Source organism: Mus caroli, unplaced genomic scaffold (assembly GCF_978045245.1).
Source record: "Mus caroli unplaced genomic scaffold, Mus_caroli_1 scaffold_15, whole genome shotgun sequence".
In the NCBI taxonomy this organism is placed as follows: Eukaryota; Metazoa; Chordata; class Mammalia; order Rodentia; family Muridae; genus Mus; species Mus caroli.
Genome location: NW_028227270.1, coordinates 108,504,951 through 108,528,178, shown reverse-complemented (window position 1 = coordinate 108,528,178; position 23,228 = coordinate 108,504,951). Strand labels below are relative to the sequence as shown.

General features: G+C 41.9%; 1 protein-coding gene across 6 annotated transcripts in view; it reads right to left on the bottom strand.

The window, feature by feature from the left end:
* Ryr2 (ryanodine receptor 2) overlaps positions 1-23,228 on the bottom strand; it is a 568,461-nt gene that overhangs the window by 380,499 nt on the left and 164,734 nt on the right. For all 6 annotated transcript variants that reach the window (XM_085831287.1, XM_085831288.1, XM_085831289.1 and 3 more), the window contains exon 2: positions 21,396-21,515. In XM_085831287.1, the coding sequence (XP_085687413.1) occupies positions 21,396-21,515 (120 nt within the window). The remainder of the gene's footprint in view (positions 1-21,395; positions 21,516-23,228) is intronic.

Here is a 23,228-nt window from a genome sequence, read left to right as displayed (position 1 = left end):
CTATCTACAGGACTGTAATATTTCAAGGCATTTTCCCAAGGACTGTGGTAACTGAATCCCAGAGTGAAGGCATGTTTAACTGATGTAAAGGTGTTCCCCACCTGGTCAACACACCAGTTCCATTTGTCTTCCCACCAGCAATGGACAACTGTCCCCACTGCTTCACAGCCTCACTTGCATGTCATTGTTACCTAGGCTAGTTCCTTCTAATAGACCTGGGTTTTCTATTGCAAATACATTGACATCAACATGATGTGTGTGTGTTTTCATGGATACATATTGAACAAGCTGGTCCAGGACAAATATGCTTCTAGGGGTGTCTATAAGTGACTATGGAGTGCTCATCTCTAACTGAAATATCTATATCACACCCTCTCCCTCACAAGACTCAGGCAACATGGTAGAAAAGAGGGTGGAAAGACTGTAAGAGCCAGAGCTTGGGGCACACTGCTATGAAGCAGTGTCTTCTAGACAAGACCATTACATATATGAACTCACAGCAGCTGTGGTTGCACGCACAAGACCTGCACAAGATCAAGCAGATCAATGTTCCAGTGTGGAAAGGGGACCAAGAGGCCCCATCTCTGGTTGAGGACATACTGGCATTTGATAGCTGTTGGGTAAGATTGTTTTCTTCAGGGGCTGTGGCCCCTGGTAGTTGGTTGTCTCTGGTAATTGGTTGTCCACTCTAATGGACAGCCTCACACCCATGTGGATATAAACAGCACTAATTGAACCCAGTACATTAAAAATAGAGAGCATAGGTGGGGAAGGCAGTGAGGATCATGGAGGAACTGGTGAAAGGTAGGAGGGTAGAAACTCTGAGTGTGTGTGTTTGTGTGTGTGTGTGTGTGTGTGTGTGTGAGAGAGAGAGAGAGAGAGAGAGAGAGAGAGAGAGAGAGAGAGAACTTTCTTTCTAAAGAGGATTTACAGTCCTACCAGAAATGTACACAATTCCTGCTGTCACCATGATACACAGCCATCCCTGTCACCTTTCACCAGTGTCACATGTGATTTTCTTTTTCTCATTGATCATCATGAGCACTGCCAAACATCTTTCAAAACATTAGGAAGCAGTGTGAACTTCCTCTCCTAGAGATATTTCAAGTCCATGAAGTATTTTGTCTCCTCGGATGCTCTTTTCTCATTATGAACTCACAGGATTCTCCGGAGTGAAATCTTCATATTTTACCTGCACAGTTTAAAGCTTCCTTCGCCAATCTGAGCTTCAGCTAGTTGGTTTGCTTGTTTGTTTTATGTATTACAGCATTTGCTCTGCTTGCTTGTTTTATATGTATTATGGTATCTGCCAATATCTGCAAGTCTTTCCTTTCAATGTTGTGAAATAAAAGTTTGTTCTTGCTTTAATGTTTATAATTCTTGAAACTTTTTTTAAAATCAGTTTTATTGAAGTATAATTCACAAGCAATAAACTTTACCAATTAAAGTACTCAATCTATTGGGGCTTCAGACTTTCCTACTATCATTTAACTAACATTTAACTAAGTGCAAAGTACAATGTGTTCATCTATTTTAGGGAAGAAACACATCTACACTTGTCTACAGAAAGTCTCATCTACCTCTGCCAAACCTTCCTGTTCAACTACCTTATCATCAGACATGTGTTTGGATTGTTGTTGTTGTTGCTATTGTTTTTGTTTGTTAGGTGTTACTTCGATCTTTTTATTTAAGGATTCTGGCTAACATAGATTAATAAATCCAGAATTGAGGATGTCACTCAGTGCTAAGAGTCCATGGCCAAGACACTTGAGGCTTTGAATGACAGTATCCTAGTCATTATAGAAACAAATGAATAGTTGATTTTTTTAACTTATAATATCCCTTTGTCAGCTGATGGCAATTTTGGTTGTTTCTTCATTTGAGGCTGTTATGAGGGGGAAAAAATGCCTAAACACATAAGACTCTGAGCAGAAGCAGATACATAACTCTTGGATAGATAATAACCAAGAGTGGTTTGCCAGGCTATATCATAAAACTTTAATTTTATCAGAAATAACAATTTTTTCAAAATGATTGCTCCATTTTGTATTAAAATGTAACTTCATGATCTTCATTATCACATACCAATGTTTGCAGCTAAGATATTTTATGCCGATATTAGAAAATTATACTAGCAAAAGATCTTAGCATTTTAATTATGTGAAGTTTTGAAATTATCTATCTTCAGAATTTTTCTGTACAGCCTTTTATTCTTTATATTATATATGACAATGGAGAATCATGCTTTATATCAAGTAGTAAATTAAATATCACTCCAAGTGCACTGCACCAAACCCATAGCATAGAATTAAGCATTATTGTAGCCACAAGTGTTTATTCAAGTCAAGCTAAAGACATTCAATTAATTCCACAAGGCAGGAAAGCAATCTGCGTACTATGGGAGTATAGGAGAATCTTTTCAAAGCCAAATGAACTGATGAACTGTCAGAACAGAATATTGGTATTATCATGGTTCTAAAGAATAAAAGGAAATTTTTAAAAAATCAATATATATATTTATTGTCTCCTTCCCTCAAAAGTATGTTAGTTCCTGAGAGGTGAGACAGGTGAGTAGTTGTCTCTGCTAGCACGCACTTTCCAGGCTAGAGAAAGCAGAGAGGACAGGACCATATACTCTGTAGCAAGGCAGGGAGGAGGGGGCAGCAGAAGAAATTCACCTTGCTGGGCAGGCTTAGAAGGACAGAGATGGAGGGAGAACAAAGCCAATGAACAAATGAGCCAATGAGAAAGGAAGAGACAGAGGAATGAAAGGGAAGAAGAGAGAAGGGAGGAGAGAGAGAGACATAGAGTGTGAGGGGTGGGGAACAGGAAGGGAGGGAGGGAGGGAGGGAGGAAGTCCACATTCCCAGAAGATCTAGGGGCAGCAGCACGCACCTAAAATCCTAGCACTGGGGGAGCAGCCCCTAGAGGAACCTTCCAGCTCACTGAACAGTCAGCCCAGTGAGCCAGTGAGCTCCTGGTTCAGTGAGGTCCTATACACAAAAAGAAATTGGAGAGCCACAGGAAAAGACAACTGACCTTGACCTCTAACCTCCACCTGTGTACACACACACACCATAAATACCTTATGTACACCCACACACTTACAAGACATAAACACCTACACACAAAATGTCTGAAATACACATTTCTGTGCCCATCAATACAGTTTTTAGGCTCACAGCCAGGCTTATCTATTTGCATACTGTCTACAGCTGCTCTGGGGCTAAATGTCAGAGTTGAGAAGAAACATGACCCAAGATACCTAAAATATTTACTCTCTGGCTCTTCCGAGAAAAGCCTGCCAAGCCAGCTCCACTGGCTGCCATGTGTCTACCACAGCTAAGTCATACTCTCAGATCTAGAAAAGGAGAAGCATGAAAGCCCAGAGCACAACTGGACTGTTCTGCAAATTCAGGTTCAAGGGTCAAAGACTGACAACTTCGGGATAGGGAGAAAACCGTCAGTGGTTTAGAACTTCCCAATACTGAGATCCCGAGTTCAGATCCCATGTAAATCCTGGGTGGGTGTGATAGCCTGACTGTAATTCCAGTCTTGGAAGGCAAAGATAGGGAATACCTAGGGCATGCTACTTATTGCTACACATGCTCCAGTGGAGTGCTCCTAGAGGCCTGGGAGCACTCAAGAGGCAAAGAGTGTCACGGAAACTCACCTGGAACTTTGGCATTCTCATAACCCGTATATTCTTACCCTATCCCTGCGTTAGTCTGGTGTATGGATCCATGTGCTCTCTTTTATTATTATCTTATTATAAGTGCCTTTTTTGATTGAATTCTGACATAGCTAAGCCTTCGCCAGTGTTCCAATGTCCCAGAAAGTCCTTGAAGCCAACAAACTTGGAATTCAGTAGGAATTCAGTGAGAAGGTTATCTATTCAGTGACATTCAAATTTACTTCTAGTAGAGAAAACTAATTAGGCTTTACAAAGAACAGAGCTAGAATAGCTCAGGGCTAGTCTGCAGAGTGATTACTTAGGACAGAAGCCAGTCTTACCCAAACACAATGGCCTAGCGAATAGGTCTGTTTACCATGAAAGAGCTAGGGAATCCCACTGAGACAGGAATCTTCACTACAGCCAGGTATAGCAGGCTACATTGCATATTAGAAGCAAGTTGGTGAAGTCTTCTGACAAATGGAGATTCTCTACAGATACTTAAAAGAACAGCCAAGTTACACTCATACAAGAATTTATCAAAGCCTAGGAAATAGGGTGGTTGTGGTATTGCATTATTCATGAGAAGGTCGGCTAGAGCAGAACCCCCCTGGTGCTAGCTTTCACAAGGCTCAAAGGAGTAGCAAATTGTGACTAGGGTGTGAAATCCTTACCTGTCATTAAAAATGGGGGAAGGGCAGGACCAGGTTTGGGAAGAGACAGGAGAAAAAGTCCAGAGGGGCACAAGAATAAAAAGAAATAAGTAGCAGTGGAGAGGGGCCCTTGGGGAACCACTAGAAAGTCTCAGACATCAGGGATGCAAGAGGCTTTCAGGACTCGATGGGCATAACATTAGCCAAAATACTCAACAACAGCGAAATAGAACCTGAAGAGACCACCTCTAGTCCAGTCGATAGACATGGCCCCCAATAGAAGGATGTGGGCATGCACCCATCTCAAAAATTTTAACCCAGAATCATCCCTGTCTAAAGGAAATGCAGGGACAAAAATGGAGCAAAGGCTGAAGAAAAGGCCATCCAGAGACTACCCCATTGTGTGATCCATTCCATCTGCAGACACCAAACCTGGACACTATTGATGATTCCAAGATATACTTGCAAACAGGAATTTGATATGGCTGTCCTCTGAGAGGCTCTTCCAGCACCTAAGTCAGATGCAGATACTTGCAGCCAACCATTGGACTGAGCCTGGGGATCCCAATGGAAGAGTTAAGGGAAGGGCTGAAGGAGCTGCAGGGGATTGCAACCCTATAAGAAGACAACAATATCAACTAACCAGACCCCCCAGAAATCCCAGGGACTAAACTACCAACCAAAGATTACACATGGAGGGACCCATGGCTCCACCTGCATATGTGGCAGAGGATTGCCTTATTTGGCATCAATGGGAGGGGAGGCACTTGGTTCTGTGGAGGCTTGATGCCCCAGAGAAAGGGGATGCTAGAGGGGCGAGGAGGAAGTGGGTAGGTGGGGGAGAAACCTCTTAGAGGCAAAGGGGAGGGGAAAGGAATGAGGGGCTCATGGAGGAAGAGACAGGGAAGGGGTATAACATTTGAAATGTAAAAACAAACCAAAATGATTAATAAATTTTAGAAAGCATGCATGCATGCACAACATACCACATACACACATACACACACAGACACAAACACACACTCATAGACACACACATGAAAAATGGAAAAGAAGTTGGAACTAGAATGTTCTCTTTCCTCTACAACTCTCTTTTCTCTGGTGTTGGGACATACTATCATCAAATACCCAGTCTAACACAAGTTTCTAGAAGGCTGTCCGTAGAGGTCTTTAGCACTTATTGGTCAGAACCACGGCCACTAGTACCTAACAAGCCATCCTCATCTTCCTGCTAACCACAGCCCACACCACCAGGCAGACACTGAGCTGGTGGCCAAGCATGGTACCTAGGTGTGTCACAGACAGACCAGGTGAGTTATGGCATCTGGCATTCTTGTCCTTGTGCTTAGAGAGACTTCCCAGGCAAGAGGAGGGCTCCAGGAAGGATTTGCTCCAGGCAGTCCCATCAGCCCCATGCTCTACCAGATGATGTATAAAATTGTTTCTTCTAAGCTTTTCATTTTATTTCATTTTCTAAATCTTGCAAGAAGCTTACTAGAAAACCAAGCAGGCCTTTCTTAACCATGACAAGGATTCTCTAAAACCTTTAAAAATTTCCTCAGAATGAATCTTCAGTTCATAAGGCTATGCTGACATCACATTTAATATCTAAGAATTCTATGAAATGCTTCCTAGATGGAGAATTTCGATTGTGCCATCTTATTCTACAGTTATGTTCTTTTGTAGCCATCCTTTCCTAACTGGGTAGCAGCATCACTGAGTGTTTAAAGTCTAACAGGAATTATTCACCTATAACTTACAGAAACACACTGTTCCATTCTATCCCAATGTAACAGTCTGCCTCCCCACCCCCAAGTTAGATGGCCATGAGCATGGCATCTAATTATAAAATCAATTATTCTAAATTTTCTTTTGTCCCCAGAAGACAATCTTGGGCTGTCATTCCTTAGAAGCTGGCCACCTTATTTTATGAGACAGCAGGCTTCATTCAGAGCAAGGCCTGCCTCTGCCTACCCAGCACTAGATTTTGCAAGCAAGTGCCACCATGGCCAGTTTTCCCCCTAATGGGTTCTGGAAATCAAATTTGCAAGCCAAGCACTTTATTAATGGTGTCATCTCCCCAGCCCTCATGGAGTCATTTCTTTCTTCAAAGCACACTGCCTACTTTTCTTCCCTCTTAAAATACTGAGAAGGAGTAGCATGTAACGCAACACTCAGATAGTGGTGAGCAAAAGCGAGTGTTGGGAAATTCACTTTCTTCTCCAACGTGCTGGTCTTTCGTTTGTGTCCCTTCTGCACAAACAGAATCCCCTAAAAACTGAAATGCAGAAACAGAGTGACAGTAATGCTAGTATTTGCTTTCCTCTAGCATGTTTTATTATTTCAATTAAAGGCTGGAGGGAGCATGCTGTGAGGGAAGCTTCTGAAGTCTAAGCCGGTTCACAAACCTTTCTTACCTCACCTAGCATTTATCTCATACTGACATTTTTATTATTCAAATTTTCCCACTTGAATAAGAAGAGCAGTTCCTCAGGAATGGCACAACTGCCATGCATCATTGATGGCCCCATGCATTATTGATGGGGTGAATAATATCCTGAAATGAGAAGTCACCAGAGATAAAATTCTGCTTTTTCATGTCCCATTATGGGGAAGAAATACTTGTGATTAAAGCGATGCCAGGGAAACTGCAAGGAATGGAGAGCTTTCTTTCTCTTTAAATGTATGTGCACGGGTGTTTTGCCTGCATTCTATGTATGTTTAGCATGTGTGTGCAGTGCCTCCAGAGGCTAGAAGTCAGATCTCATGGAACTGGAGTTACAGATGATTGTGAGCCACCATGTGGGTGCTAGGAATCAATCCTGAGTCCTCTGTAAGAGTCACAAATGCTCTTTATCACTGAACCATCTCTCCAGCCCCGGGGAAGAGCTCACTGAAAAGTCTTGAAAGCCTGATCAAACTTAACAGTGCTGTTTATGCATGCTGGGAACAAGGGCTAGCCTAGGCAACAGAGAGTCTGAAGCTGCAAGGAATCTATAAGATTCACACACTTTCTGTATCACAAAGTGTCTGGTAGATGCCTTGTCTCAATAAGACCATTAAATAAAAGTAAGTTACAGTGTCTTAAGATTGCTCTTTAAACTGTGGATTCGATGGTGACATTTGTATATAACAGTGTTTCCCAAACTGTGTTCCTGTGGAGTCCTTGGTTTCCATCAGATCTTCTGTGTTAGAGGTGAAATGATTTCCTAGTGTTGTGATCTTTCTTACCGTTTTAAATTCCTATACAGCCAAACTCGTGTACTCAAAAATTGTCCTCTTTTTTTAATAATATCTTTTAAAACTGGATTGCTTGGATAAAAAAATAGATACATCATTATGATTTTTTTGAACCCATAAAGATCTGCCTGCCTCTGCCTCCCAAGTACTGGGATTAAAGGCATGTGCCAACACCACCTGGCCTCCTTACAATTTTTAAAAATTTTATTACATTTATTTTATGTGTGCATGCCAGAGGCATGACAGCTTTCAGGAGTCATTTCCCTCCTTCCACCATCAGGGTCGCAGGGAGACAACTCAGCTCGCTGGTCAGGCTGATTTGGCAGCACTTTAACCCACAAGTCACCTGACCAGCCCTACTTCTTTAAGTCTAAAGTGCTTACAGCCATGGTTTTGATCCTTAAACAAGTTGAAGACAACAGCTCATGGCACCATATGAGAAGATAAATACTCACCTGTCAGGGACTGAAGAACCAAGCAGATCAGTCTCCAGTGAAATTATAAGATCAAATACCATAAAAAGCCCTCACAGAGGGGCTGGGGGGTGGGGCTGGGTGGGACCATTTGAGTTGACTACTGCTATTCTGGTCTTCCCATGTAAAAGCACAAAAGAGTATTTGGTTTTAGTTTTCTCATGGTTAAATACGCCTGGCCTCAGCTATTAAACATCAGCCATGAGTCATCTCCACACTTAATTCAAGTCAACAGCATGGAGCAATGCAAATCCACGAAAGGCACATCCAGTGACCTGGTTGTTGCCTAATGAATTATCTTGCAGATCATAAAGTCCTGGTAAGTGGGAGGAAGAATGGAGCATCAGAGCCATCCCATTTCCTCACAGAGCACATCTGTAAGCGACTCCAGTCAGACATGGGTTTTCTATTACAATGACCAGGTCATCACCAAAGCCAGCTAGGGCAGGCCATGTTCTGTAATAAAGTCTACACTCTACACATCAATGTCTCCTTTTTAACAGAATTGTGAAGCCTGTAGAGATTTCTCAGGCTGCAAAGTGATTGCCTTGCAAACTCAGGACCTCAAGCCAAGCCCTAGAATCCACACAATGAAGCAGGACACAGGAGCACACCTTTGAGATAGGTCCTGTATCTTTACTCTGTAGCCTGGGATTTCCTTGAACTCTCTATATAGCTCAGGCTGACAGGGAACTTACCACAACCTGACCCAGCATCCCAAGTATTAGGGTTTCTAGTATGAACCACCACATGGGACTATTGTATTTATGTATTTAAAATAATAAAATAGGGCTCTAAGCACAACTGTGAGCATCTCTAGTCCCAGACTCAGGGAGAGGCTGAAGCAGGAAGATCAGTAGTAAGTGATTAGTCTGGACTACAAATTATTCATTTCAGCTCTCTGATCCTCCCTGTTCTAGAGACAGCCGCATCTTCTTGTGCAGTGCCAGTCTCGTTCCATAGACAAGATAGTGAAGGTCAGTGGGAATGGATTTGGCCATATTGGTTACCAGGGCTACCTTCTCCTCTGCATCTGGCAAAGTGGAGATTGTTGCCATCAACAACCCCTTCATTGACCTCAACTACATGTTCCATGTTCCAGTATGAATTCACCCATGGCAAATTCAACGGCACAGTCAAGGCTGAGAAGGAGATTCTTGTCATCAATGGGAAGCCCATCACTGTCTGCCAGGAACAAGATCCTGCTAACATCAAATGGGGTGACGCTGGTGCAGAGTATGTCATGAAGTCTACTGGCATCGTCAACACCATGGAGAAGGCTGGAGTCCACTTGAAGGGTGGTGCCAAAAGGGTCATCATCTCTGCCCCTTCTGCTGATGCCCCCATGTTTGTGATGCGTATGAACCACGAGAAATATGACAACTCCCTCAAGGTTGTCAGCAATGCATCCTGCACAACCAACTGCTTAGGCACCCTGGTCAAGGGCATCCATGACAACTTTGACATTGTGGAAGGGTTCATGACCATGGTCCATGCCATCACTGCCACCCAGAAGACTGTGGATGACCCCTCTGGAAAGCTGTGGCATGATGGCCACAGAGCTACCCAGAACATTATCCCTGCATCCACTGGTGTTGTCAAGGCTGTGAACAAGGTCATCCTAGAGCTGAACGAGGGAAGTTCACTGGCGTGGCCTTCTGTGTTCCTAGCCCCAATGTATCTGTTGTGGATCTGACATGCCTCCTGGAGAAACCTGCCAAGTATGATGACATCAAAAAGGTGATGAAGCAGGCATCTGATGGCCCACTAAAGGGCATCCTGGGCTACACTGAGGACCAAGTTGTCTCCTGCAACTTCAACAGCAACTTCCACTCTTCTACCTTTGATGCTGGGGCTGGCATTGCTCTCAATGCCTCTCATTTCCTTGTATGACAATGAATGCAGCTACAGCAACAGAGTGGTGGAGCTCATGGCCTACATGACCTCCAAGGAGTAAGAAATCCTGGACCACCCACTCCAGCAAGGATACTGAGAACAAGAGAGAGGCCCTCAGTTGCTGAAGAGTCCCTGTCCCAACTCAGTCCCCAACACTGAGCATCTCCCTCACAATTTCCATCCCAGACCCCCGTAATAACAGGAGGGGCCTAGGGAGCCCTCCCTACTCTCTTGAATACCATCAATAAAAGTTTGCTGCAACCCCCGCCCCCAAAAACCGAATTATTCATTTCGTGAATTTTTAAAAATTCATTTGCATACAAGTAGGTAAATGTTTTCTTATGGCTTAATTTCCTCTATTTGGGTTATTAAGCCCTTCAACCCATGTGTAACTTAACATTAGACTATTTGAGATCATATCCTTATTGATTAAATTCATCACTGGTTTTTCTACTGATTTTTTTTTTTTGCAGAACTAGTTTTTAAACTAACTAATCCATCCGTTAACCTCACCACTCTTCCATCTTGCTGCTCTCCTATGCATATTTTGTATTATTTTCTTACTTACCTACTTAGTTGGGTTTCTTCTCACTTTTAATAACTTGTAAATTTAATGCTGTAAATGTCATCTACACTTCTTGCTACACATCATGTGTTCTGAAACACCATGCTTTATCGTTGTGTTCAAGAAACAAAATTTCATATTCCTTTAACTTTGCTTCTCCTCAACCAGATATTTATTTCCTGGTGCATTTCTTAATTATCAGGTCTAAAGGACTTTTATCCTGGGGAGGCTGTGTTTGCAGACATGACTGTTGCTTCATGTAGGTGCTAGCAACCCTACTACAGCCCACGCCAGCAGTCACAAGCACTCTTGACCATGGAGCCACCTCTCCATCCACTAACTGTCTGAAATTTTAACAGATGACTTCTGCCTCAAAGTTGCTAGTGCCCCAAAATCGAAGTCCAACTTCCCAACTCTATAGAGGCAGAGCTGAAATGCCATTTGTGTAAGGGATACGAAGCAAATACCTGTTGTGTTGAATGAGGAATAAGCAATCGTGTCATCAGATGTAAATCCATAGACATTTATATTTTCTGCAGGAAAATCTACATTGATACTACAAATCTATCCCTTCCAGGAGAAGATGAGCCTGAATAAACATTTTAGGAACATAATGCCTAAACTCCCCAATAAGGGAGCCCTACCTTTGATGGAAAGATGCTATGGCTTGAGCTATTTCTGGGGCTGCTTCCAGGCATTCATATATAATTTATAGAATCTGACTGGTTATTGCCAACAATCATTCTATGCTCCTTAGTTCATGATAAATGCAAGGGACACCAATTGGAGAAGGGGAAAGTGCATCCCGTTTTTTCTACTAGTTAAAGTGAAAGCCAGATACATGCAGGTGAAAGGCAGTGCTCCAGCTGTATTTACATATTAGAATGAGGAACTGAGCCCTGCAGTTCTGACCCTTTGCCATAACTTGTTAATTTTTTCTACTTCAGGGCACTGTGCTTGTCACTAAAAGACAACAAAAGTCCAAGGCTTCATATATAGAGGCAAGGAGAACATCAGCATAGACTCTGGAAAACAACGCCCTATAAAGATTCTCAAGGTACAGACCAATGGCACATCCTAGAAATACAGACAAAAAAATCCATTAAAGTGAGAGCTACAATGGTAATTTGGGAAAGGTAACCCCCAAAAAAGGCTGCTTCATGGAGCTTTGATACACAACCCTTTCCTCTTATTTTTAGCAGCACTAGACATCTGCCTCAAAGTTACTAAGGTCCTAAAAACCAAAGTCCAGAGCCCCAACTCTACATGAGCATGGGAACATATGTATATCTAGGCATCTGGGATGGATAGAGAGAGGGAACTGGGTAGGAAAGGCAGGGGGAACAGAGATGGTAATCTGGTGTGAGAGAAAGGAGGTGAGAAAGGCATGGAAGTGAGAATGGAAATCTGGGGTGGGGAGAGGCTGTCTGGTGACTAGCTATAGGCCTGGGATGAAAAGGGATATGGGGAGTCTATGGGAGTCACTCTAGCTTAGATATAGAGACTGACAGGGCTACTTTCTGTAGCTGGGCAGGATTTCCAGAGGATGGAGGGGTACATCAATCCACCCACAAAACCTTCAACCCAAAATTTGTCTTACCTATCAGATGTATAGGGTTGAAGACAGAGCAGAGACTGAGGGAACAATCCAACCAATAACTGCCCCAACTTGAGACCCATTCCATGTGAGAGAGCCAACCCCAGACACTATTAAGGATACTCTGCTCTGCCTGCAGACAGGAACCTAGCATAACTGTCTCTTGAGAAGCTTCATCCAGCAGTGGATGGAGGCAGACACAGAGAGACTCACAGCCAAACATCAGGCAGAGCCCAGGGAATCTTATGGAAGAGTAGGGAATAGAACTGAGCAAGTCAGAGGGGTCAAGAGCAGCACAAGAAGATCTACAAAGTCAACTAACCTGAGACTATGGGGACTCACAGAGCCTGGGCCACCATCCAGGGAACATACAGGAGCTGGACCAAGACCCCCTACACATTTGTAGCAAATGTGCAGCTTGGTCTTCATGTGGTTCCCTAAAAAATGGAATGGGGGCTATCTCAGTCTCTGTTTCCTGACATTGCACCCCCTTCCCTAACTGGACTCCCTCGTTGTGCCTCAGTGGGAGAGGATGTGCCTAGATCTGCTGGGACTAGATGCCCCAGGGTGGGGTGGTACCCAAGGGGGGGGTTTGCTTCTCTGAAGTGAAAGAGAGGGGGCAATGGGAGGGTGGATTTGTAAGGGTGGGACTGGGAAGAGAGGAGGGAGGAGAGGCTGTGATCAGGACATCAAGTGAATTAAGAAAAATTAAAAAGGAATTAAATTTTAAAAAGATGAAGTAAGGTAAGGACAGGAGTCAGACTAGCCTGGTGGATCACCCAGCCACCACGAAATAAGAAAAACAGCTCAGCGCTCTGTCCAACAGCAGCTTTACCTTTAATTCTATACTCTTAAATAATGCAATGCAACTTTCATTCTGGCTTCTAGGAAAGAATGTAAGACACCACAAAAGCAAATGGATTAGATCTTCAGTTCATTCGGTTATGTATAGCAAATGCAGAGTCAAGTTCCCCTACTAAGAATTAACTGGTTCATCTAGACCAATGAGAATGCTTGATTGTCTTTTGGTATACCATTATTGAACTAGGTATATTAATTTGAGTGTATATCACTATGTGAGGGGAGCAAAAGACACCTTGGATGTCATTCCTTAGGTGCTGTCCACAATTTTATTTTTTTTAAGTTTTGAGACAGGGTCTCTCACTAGTCTGCAACTCTTTATCCAGAGAAGGCTGTTTGGTCAGTGAGCCCAAGGGATCTACCTGTCTCTGACTTCCCAATGCCTAGACTGCAAGTGTGTACCACATGCCAATTTTTTTAAAAAAAAATGCGGATTCTGAAGATGAAACTCAAGCCCTTGAATGTGCGTGCATTTTTACCAAGTAAGCCATCTCCCTAACCCAGAATATTAGTTTTTAGTATCAGAACCAACTACCTTAGCAAACAATCAAAACATCATCTAATACAATGTTTGATGTAATGAAGAGAGTCAAACACCCAGTTACCAGGCTAGACAGGTTAAGAGATGCTCTTCCAGAGGACCTGAGTTTGGTGCCCAGCATCCAAGTGCCCAGGGGACTTGATGCTGCCTTCTGACCTTCAAGGGTACCAGGCATATACATGATACACACACATAATACCTATACATGAATGTAGCAAACACACACACAAATATTTTCAAAAAGACAGTCAACTATAAAAGCTTGTTCTAGCCACCACAAAAATGTGAGAAAATATTAAGTTTGAAAGTGATAGTTCGCCCTTCCATCTCCGACCAGCACCAGGGTAGCTAGGGCGCAGAGTCGGCTGACACCCGCCAGCTACCCAGGACACCCGCCACGGGACCTTAAGACTTCTGGTGAGTGAAACACAGCATCTACTCCAATCTCTAAACAGAGACAACTATAACAACTAACTCCAGAGATTACCAGATGGCGAAAGGTAAACATAATAATCTAACTAACAGAAACCAAGACCACTCACCATCATCAGAACCCAGCACTCCCACTTCACCCATTCCAGGGCACCCCAACACACCGGAAAAGCTAGACCCAGATCTAAAAGCATATCTCATGATGATGATAGAGGACATCAAGAAGGACTTTAATAACACACTTAAAGAAATACAGGAGAACACTGCTAAACAGGTAGAAGACATTAAAGAGGAAGCACAAAAATCCCTTAAAGAATTGCAGGAAAACCAGACCAAACAGGTGATGAAATTGAATAAAACCATCCAAGACCTAAAAAGGGAAGTAGACACAATAAAGAAAACCCAAATTGAGGCAAAACTGGAGATAGAAACCCTAGGAAAGAAATCTGGAACCATAGATGCGAGCATCAGCAACAGAATACAAGAGATGGAAGAGAGAATCTCAGGTGCAGAAGACTCCATAGAGAACATTGGCACAACAATCAAAGAAAATACAAAATCCAAAAAGATCCTAACTCAAAACATCCAGGAAATCCAGGACACAATGAGAAGACCAAACCTACGGATAATAGGAGTAGATGAGAATGAAGATTTCCAACTCAAAGAACCGGCAAATATCTTCAACAAAATTATAGAAGAAAACTTCCCAAACCTAAAGAAAGAGATGCCCATGAACGTACAAGAAGCCTACAGAACTCCAAATAGACTGGACCAGAAAAGAAATTCCTCCCGACACATAATAATCAGAACAACAAATGCACTAAATAAAGATAGAATACTAAAAGCAGTAAGGGAAAAAGGTCAAGTAACATATAAAGGCAAGCCTATCAGAATTACACCAGATTTTTCACCAGAGACTATGAAAGCCAGAAGGGCCTGGACAGATGTTATACAGAAACTAAGAGAACACAAATTCCAGCCCAGGCTACTATACCCAGCCAAACTCTCAATTAACATAGATGGAGAAACCAAAGTATTCCACGACAAAACCAAATTCACACATTATCTTTTCACGAATCCAGACCTTCAAAGGATAATAACAGAAAAAACTAATACAAGGACGGAAATCACGTCCTAGAAAAAACAAGAAGGTAATCCCTCAACAAACCTAAAAGAAGACTGCCACAAGAACAGAATGCCAACTCTAACAAAAAAAAATAAAAGGAAGCAACAATTACTTCTCCCTAATATCTCTTAATATCAATGGACTCAACTCCCCAATAAAAAGACATAGACTAACAGACTGGCTACACAAACAAGACCCAACATTTTGCTGCTTACAGAAAACTCATCTCAGAGAAAAAGATAGACACTACCTCAGAATGAAAGGCTGGAAAACAATTTTCCAAGCAAATGGTAGGAAGAAACAAGCTGGAGTAGCCATCCTAATATCTAATAAAATCGACTTCCAATCCAAAGTCATCAAAAAAGACAAGGAAGGGCACTTCATAGTCATCAAAGGTAAAATCCTCCAAGAGGAGCTATCAATTCTGAATATCTATGCTCCAAATACAAGGCAGCCACATTTATTAAAGATACTTTAGTAAAGCTCAAAGCACACATTGCACCTCACACAATAATAGTGGGAGACTTCAACACACCACTTTCTTGCACTTTCTTTTTTTTTTTTTTTTTTTTTGGTTTTTTCGAGACAGGGTTTCTCTGTATAGCCCTGGCTGTCCTGGAACTCACTTTGTAGACCAGGCTGGCCTCGAACTCAGAAATCCGCCTGCCTCTGCCTCCCAAGTGCTGGGATTAAAGGCGTGCGCCACCACGCCCGGCAACACACCACTTTCACCAATGGACAGATCATGGAAGCAGAAACTAAACAGAGACACAGTGAAACTAACAGAGGTTATGAAACAAATGGATCTGACAGATATCTACAGAACATTTTATCCAAAAACAAAAGGATATACCTTCTTCTCAGCACCTCATGGTACCTTCTCCAAAATTGAACACATAATTGGTCATAAAACAAGCCTCAACATATACAAAAATATTGAAATTGTCCCATGCATCCTATCAGATCACCATGGAATAAGGGTGATCTTCAATAACAAAATAAATAATAGAAAGCCAACACACACGTGGAAACTAAACAACACTCTTCTCAATGATACCTTGGTCAAGGAAGGAATAAAGAAAGAAATTAAGGACTTTTTGGAGTTTAATGAAAATGAAGCCACAACATACCCAAACTTATGGGACACAATGAAAGCATTTCTAAGAGGAAAACTCATAGCTCTGAGTGCCTCCAAAAAGAAACTAGAGAGAGCACACATTAGCAGCTTGACAACACACCTAAAAGCTCTAGAACAAAAGGAAGCAAATTCACCCAAGAGGAGTAGACAGGCAGGAAATAATCAAACTCAGGGGTGAAATCAACCAAGTGGAAACAAAAAGAACTATTCAAAGAATCAACCCATCGAGGAGCTGGTTCTTTGAGAAAATCAACAAGATAGATAAACCCTTAGCCAGACTCACTAGAGGGCATAGGGAAAGTATTCTAATTAACAAAATCAGAAATGAAAAAGGAGACATAACAACAGATCCTGAAGAAATCCAAAACACCATCAGATCCTTCTACAAAAGGCTATACTCAACAAAACTGGAGAACCTGGATTAAATGGACAAGTTTCTAGACATATACCAGGTGCCAAAGTTAAATCAAGATCAGGTTAATGATCTAAACAGTCCCATATCCCCTAAAGAAATAGAAGCAGTCATTATTAGTCTCCCAACCAAAAAAAGCGCAGGACCAGATGGGTTTAGTGCAGAGTTCTATCAGACCTTCAAAGAAGATATAATCCCAGTTCTTCACAAACTATTCCACAAAATAGAAAGAGAAGGTACTCTACCCAACTCATTCTATGAAGCCACAATTACTCTGATACCTAAACCACAAAAAGACCCAACAAAGATAGAGAACTTCAGACCAATTTCCCTTATGAATATCAATGCAAAAATCCTCAATAAAGTTCTTGCTAACCGAATCCAAGAACACATCAAAACAATCATCCATCCTGACCAAGTAGGTTTCATCCCAGGGATGCAGGGATGGTTCAATATACGGAAATCCATCAATGTAATCCAGTATATAAACAAACTCAAAGACAAAAACCACATGATCATCTCGTTAGATGCTGAGAAAGCCTTTGACAAAATCCAACACCCTTTCATGATAAAAGTCTTGGAAAGATTAGGAATTCAAGGCCCATACCTAACCATGATAAAAGCAATCTACAGCAAACCAGTAGCCAACATCAAAGTAAATGGTGAGAAGCTGGAAGAAATCCCACTAAAATCAGGGACTAGACAAGGCTGTCCACTCTCTCCCTACCTATTCAACATTGTACTTGAAGTCCTAGCCAGAGCAATTAGACAACAAAAGGAGATCAAGGGGATACAAATTGGAAAAGAAGAAGTCAAAATATCACTCTTTGCAGATGATATGATAGTATACATAAATGACCCAAAAAATTCCACCAGAGAACTCCTAAGCCTGATAAACAGCTTCAGTGAAGTAGCTGGATATAAAATTAACTCAAGCAAGTCAATGGCCTTTCTGTACACAAAGGATAAACAGGCTGAGAAGGAAATTAGGGAAATAACACCCTTCTCAATAGTCACAAACAATATAAAATACCTTGGTGTGACTCTAACTAAGGAAGTGAAAGATCTGTATGACAAGAACTTTAAGTCTCTGAAGAAAGAAATTAAAGAAGATCTCAGAAGATAGAAAGACCTCCCATGCTCATGGATTGGCAGGATCAACATAGTAAAAATAGCTATCTTACCAAAAGCAATCTACAGATTCAATGCAATCCCCATCAAAATTCCAACTCAATTCTTCAAGGAATTAGAATGGGCAATCTGCAAATTCATCTGGAACAACAAAAAACCTAGGATAGCAAAAACCCTTCTCAAGGATAAAAGAACCTCTGGTGGAATCACCATGCCTGACCTAAAGCTGTACTACAGAACAATTGTGATAAAAACTGCATCATACTGGTATAACGACAGACAAGTAGACCAATGGAACAGAATTGAAGACCCTGAGATGAACCCACACAACTATGGTCACTTGATCTTCGACAAGGGAGCAAAAACCATCCAGTGGAAAAAAGACAGCATTTTCAACAAATGGTGCTGGCACAACTGGCGGTTATCATGTAGAAGAATGTGAATTGATCCATTCCTATCTCCTTGTACTAAGGTCAAATCTAAGTGGATTAAGGAACTTCACATAAAAACAGAGACACTGAAACTTATAGAGGATAAAGTAGGGAAAAGCCTCGAAGATATGGGTACAGGGGAAAAATTCCTGAATAGAACAGCAAAGGCTTGTGCTGTAAGATCGAGAATCGATAAATGGGACCTCATAAAGTTGCAAAGCTTCTGCAAGGCAAAAGACACAGTCAATAAGACAAGACCACCAACAGATTGGGAAAGGATCTTTACCTATCCTAAATCAGATAGGGGACTAATATCCAATATATATAAAGAACTCAAGAAGGTGAACTCCAGAAAATCAAATAACCCCATTAAAAAATGGGGCTCAGTACTGAACAAAGAATTCTCACCTGAGGAATACTGAATGGCAGAGAAGCACCTGAAAAAATGTTCAACATCCTTAATCATCAGGGAAATGCAAATCAAAACAACCCTGAGATTCCACCTCACACCAGTCAGAATGGCTAAGATCAAAAATTCAGGTGACAGCAGATGCTGGCGAGGATGTGGAGAAAGAGGAACACTCCTTCATTGTTGGTGGGATTGCAAGCTTGTACAACCACTCTGGAAATCAGTTTGGCGGTTCCTCAGAAAATTGGACATAATACTACCAGAGGATCCAGCAATACCTCTCCTGGGCATATATCCAGAAGATGTTCCAACCGGTAAGAAGGACACATGCTCCACTATGTTCATAGCAGCCTTATTTATAATAGTCAGAAGCTGGAAAGAACCCAGATGCCCCTCAACAGAGGAATGGATTCAGAAAATGTGGTACATTTACACAATGGAGTACTACTCAGCTATTAAAAGGAATGAATTTATGAAATTCCTAGGCAAATGGATGGACCTGGAGGGCATCATCCTGAGTGAGGTAACACAATCACAAAGGAACTCACACAATATGTACTCACTGATAAGTGGATATTAGCCCAAAAACTTAGGATACCCAAGATATACAATTTGTTAACCGCATGAAACTCAAGAAGAACGAAGACCAAAGTGTGGACACTGTGCCCCTTCTTAGAATTGGAAACAAAACACCTATGTAAAGAGTTACAGAGATAAAGTTTGGATCTGTGACGAAAGGATGGACCATCTAAAGACTGCCATATCCAGGGATCCATCCCATAATCAGCTTCCAAACGCTGACACCATTGCATACACTAGCAAGATTTTGCTGAAAGGACCCAGATAAAGCTGTCTCTTGCGAGACAAAGCCGGGGCCTAGCAAACACAGAAGTGGATGCTCACAGTCAGCTATTGAATGGATCACAGGGCCCCCAATGGAGGAGCTAGAGAAAGTACCCAAGGAGCTAAAGGGAACTGCAACCCTATAGGTGGAACAACATTATGAACTAACCAGTACCCCAGAGCTCTTGACTCTAGCTGCATATGTATCAAAAGATGGCCTAGTAGGTCATCACTGAAAAGAGAGGCCCATAGGACTTGCAAACTTCATATGCCCCAGTACAGGGGAATGCCAGGGCCAAAATGTGGGAGTGGGTGGGTAGGGGAGTGGGTGGGGAGTGTATTGGGGACTTTTTGGATAGCATTGGAAATGTAAATGAGGAAAATACCTAATAAAAAAAATTAATTCAAAAAAAAAGAAAGTGATAGTTCTTGAATAGTTTTCATAACTGGACCTATCACAGTAAATTTTACAAAAAGAATGTTCTAATGAAATTTGCCAAATTAAAATAAATATAAGGGAGGACTTGGGATAAAGCTCACTCAGCCGAATGTTTACCTAGCTTCCATAAAGCCCTAAGTTCAAATCCAGCCCTGTAGAAACCAGATGTGTTGGTGCAACCAAATAAATATCAGCACCAGGAGATGGAAACCGAAGCATCATGAATTCATGGGCATCCTTGGACCATCTGGGAAGTTCAAGGCCAGCCTGAGCTACATGAGACCTTTACTTAAAATATCTGAGGAAGAGTATACTATTCCTAACATGTTCTTAGCAACATGAGTCCTTATCTCAAAAAAAAAAATCTAGGCAGGTGTATAATACATCCAACATTGGTTATTATAATGTTAGGAATTTCACTTGACGTAAATGACTATAATAAACATTTCACATATATATTCACTGTTGTTTTACAGAATAAGAAGACGATGTGTCATAAAGGATTAACCAAATATTTGAAGCCCTAAGGTTTTGTATAAGTGAGCATAGCCCTTGCCAACAGTGTTACTAATGTTGACTATTTCAAGTCTAGGACTTGATAATTAGTTCCAGTTCTTTGTTTGTATAATGAATATGATCACAATACACACATTCTCTTATGATGGAATTTAAATGAGATTATGTACACCAAGAACTCTATAAACCAAAAGTACTGCACAAGAGCTTCATAGGCTATTTTCTCACTCATTTTGTGACTCCCAGAAATCTCTCTTATCCAATCATACTCCTCATTGCTCCCAGTGAGAGGAAGACCCAGCTGCCAATCAGACAACACAAGCTCCTTCCTGCTCATCCTGGAGCTTTTACACTCACTGTTCATAGTCTCAAATCCCTATAGGAGACTTGAGAGTCTTCAGAGTCCTTCAAACAAACGGAATCACTGCCCTGCTCCAGGGCCCCACCCCCACAGCCTCCATGGCATTAACCTGGACTTTTCACCATCCCAGGTTCTAGGTCATCCTTAGAACTTCCTCTACTACAGCAGGTGACTTTGTGCTAGTGCAGCATTCTGCCTGCACATTCCTGCCCAAGAGACAGTGCATGATTTTGTTCTTCTTGGTGCAGCTTTCAAGAACTTAGTCACTTGATTCTGGTCTGTTAAACCATCACTAACTCCCTAAAGCCCTGTAGAAGAGCAAGACCTGCCCTGATTCCTGTCTTCCTAATTGTTCTGCTTTTCCTTCTAGGCCTTTCTCCATTCCAAAATCACGTCATTTATGCACACATTTACTGCTTCACTACAGAATAGCCATCAGGGGTCAAAGCCTTTTCCACACCTGTGTGCAAGTGCATCCCAGAACTCTGCAACCCAGAGAGACTCAAAGTTTTCAATTAAGAAATATAAACATTTCATCTACCCCATTTAGCTTTTATATATTGCTTCTTCCATAGAAAACAACAGAGTGCTCATATACAAACTCACTACCATGAGTGGAACTAGAATACTCCATCAGCCTTGCGAGCTTTCAACCCACCTTGGAATTGGAAGTAGACTCCAAAAAACAAAGTCTGTTGCCAAATCCTTCTGCTGCCAAGCACAGCTTCTGCTGTTCTTTGTGGATGGTCGCTGTGCACTGCAGAACCACCTCATCATCCTGCAGAAAGAAACAGGAAGAGAGGTGAGATTCCATATGGATGGGCTAAGTGGGGTCTAAGAACACAGGGCTTTATCACCTATTAAAAATCTCAGCAGTAGGGGTGCTGAAGAGACAGCTTAGCAGTTAAAAGCACTTGCTGCTCTTGCAAAGGAACCAAGTTCCATTCTCAATATCCACATGATGACCCACAACCATCCATTACTCCAGTTCCAGAGGATCTAGGAGATTGCTTACCATCTCCTGACCACCATGGGCACCAGACACACTCATGGTTTACATATCTTTTTGTAGGTAAAAGTCATACACATAAAATATCTAAAATAAAATGATATGCTAGTTAGTTTTGACTGTCACCTAGACACAAACTTGAATCACTTGGGGAAAAAATTATTTGTGATGAGTTATCTACATCAGGTTAGCTGGTCTATGAGCATGTATTCATTATTAACTGATTCAGGAAGAGTCAGCCAGCCCATCAAGGGAAGCACCATTCCCTAGGCACGAGGTCCTCAACAGTATAAGAACGGACAAAACTATCTAAAGAAAACCATCATAGAAGGATGTGTTTATTCTTTCTTTGCTTGAGTTTGGATGAGTCTAGGTGCTTGGGTTCCTGCCTTGATCTCCCCCAAAAGATGGACTAAAACCTGGGGTGAAAGATTCATAACGTCTTCCTTCCCCTACATTGTTTTTGGTCAGTGTGTTTTTATTTGTTTGTTTGTTTGTTTTTAATCACAGGAGTAGAAAGGAAACTAGAACATGAGCCATAGGTAAAAACTGCCACCAAAAAGAGCTATGCAGTCTCAGTTCCTTGGGTGCTTTTTATGTGCAAGAAAGAAGCTGGATGCTGGGGAAAGGGAAGAGCCAAAGTCATCCAAGGCCATCAGTGTTCTCACTGTCATCGAAAGACTACTTTGTGGATGAGTGAAAGGTGGGATTTTTCTAGTTCACACCCTCCCACACTGCTTCAATCACCAGCATTGCCAAGAAACATCAAACATCCTCCAGAATGAGACAGGACCTACAAGATGGCATGCATGTCAGTCAAAACTACCATAAGGAAATGTGCCAATAACTCATGGTAAGTCACTGTAATTCTACCACACTGTGGCAATTTGATCCTATCTGAGAAGATTCTGGGATGCTTAAGAACACAGAAAGACCATTGGTTAGTTCAATACCTGGATAAGGGATTCAAACCAATTACTGAAGCAGGATTACAGACAGATGTGCACATGGGGAAAGGTGATCCACAGGATGACCTGACACAGAGACTGTGACTTATTACAGCCTGGGATACACAGCAAGGTCAACTAGCTCACTATACCCTGCAAAAAAGAACAAGCAGAATCTTCCATCCTGGCTCAGCCATAAACTAGCAGTCATGTGATCTTAGGCAAGGCCTTCAGTCCCTGAAATGATGATGCATGACAAAGTGGCACCACAACAACACAGGGACTGAACAGGCTCTGAGTAAGAGGAGGGAGGGTTGTTTGTAATGAAGTATCATCATTTAACAGGTTCTATTACTAACACAAATGTCTGAAAAGTACAAGCACTTACGTGTAGGGTATGTATATGTGAGTGCATGTGAGTGCGTGTGCATGCAAATGCATGCACACACGTGTGGAGGCCTGAGATCTAATCTGAACAAGGTGTCTTCCTTAATCCATCCTCACTTTAGTTTTTAGATAGGGTCTCTCACTGAGG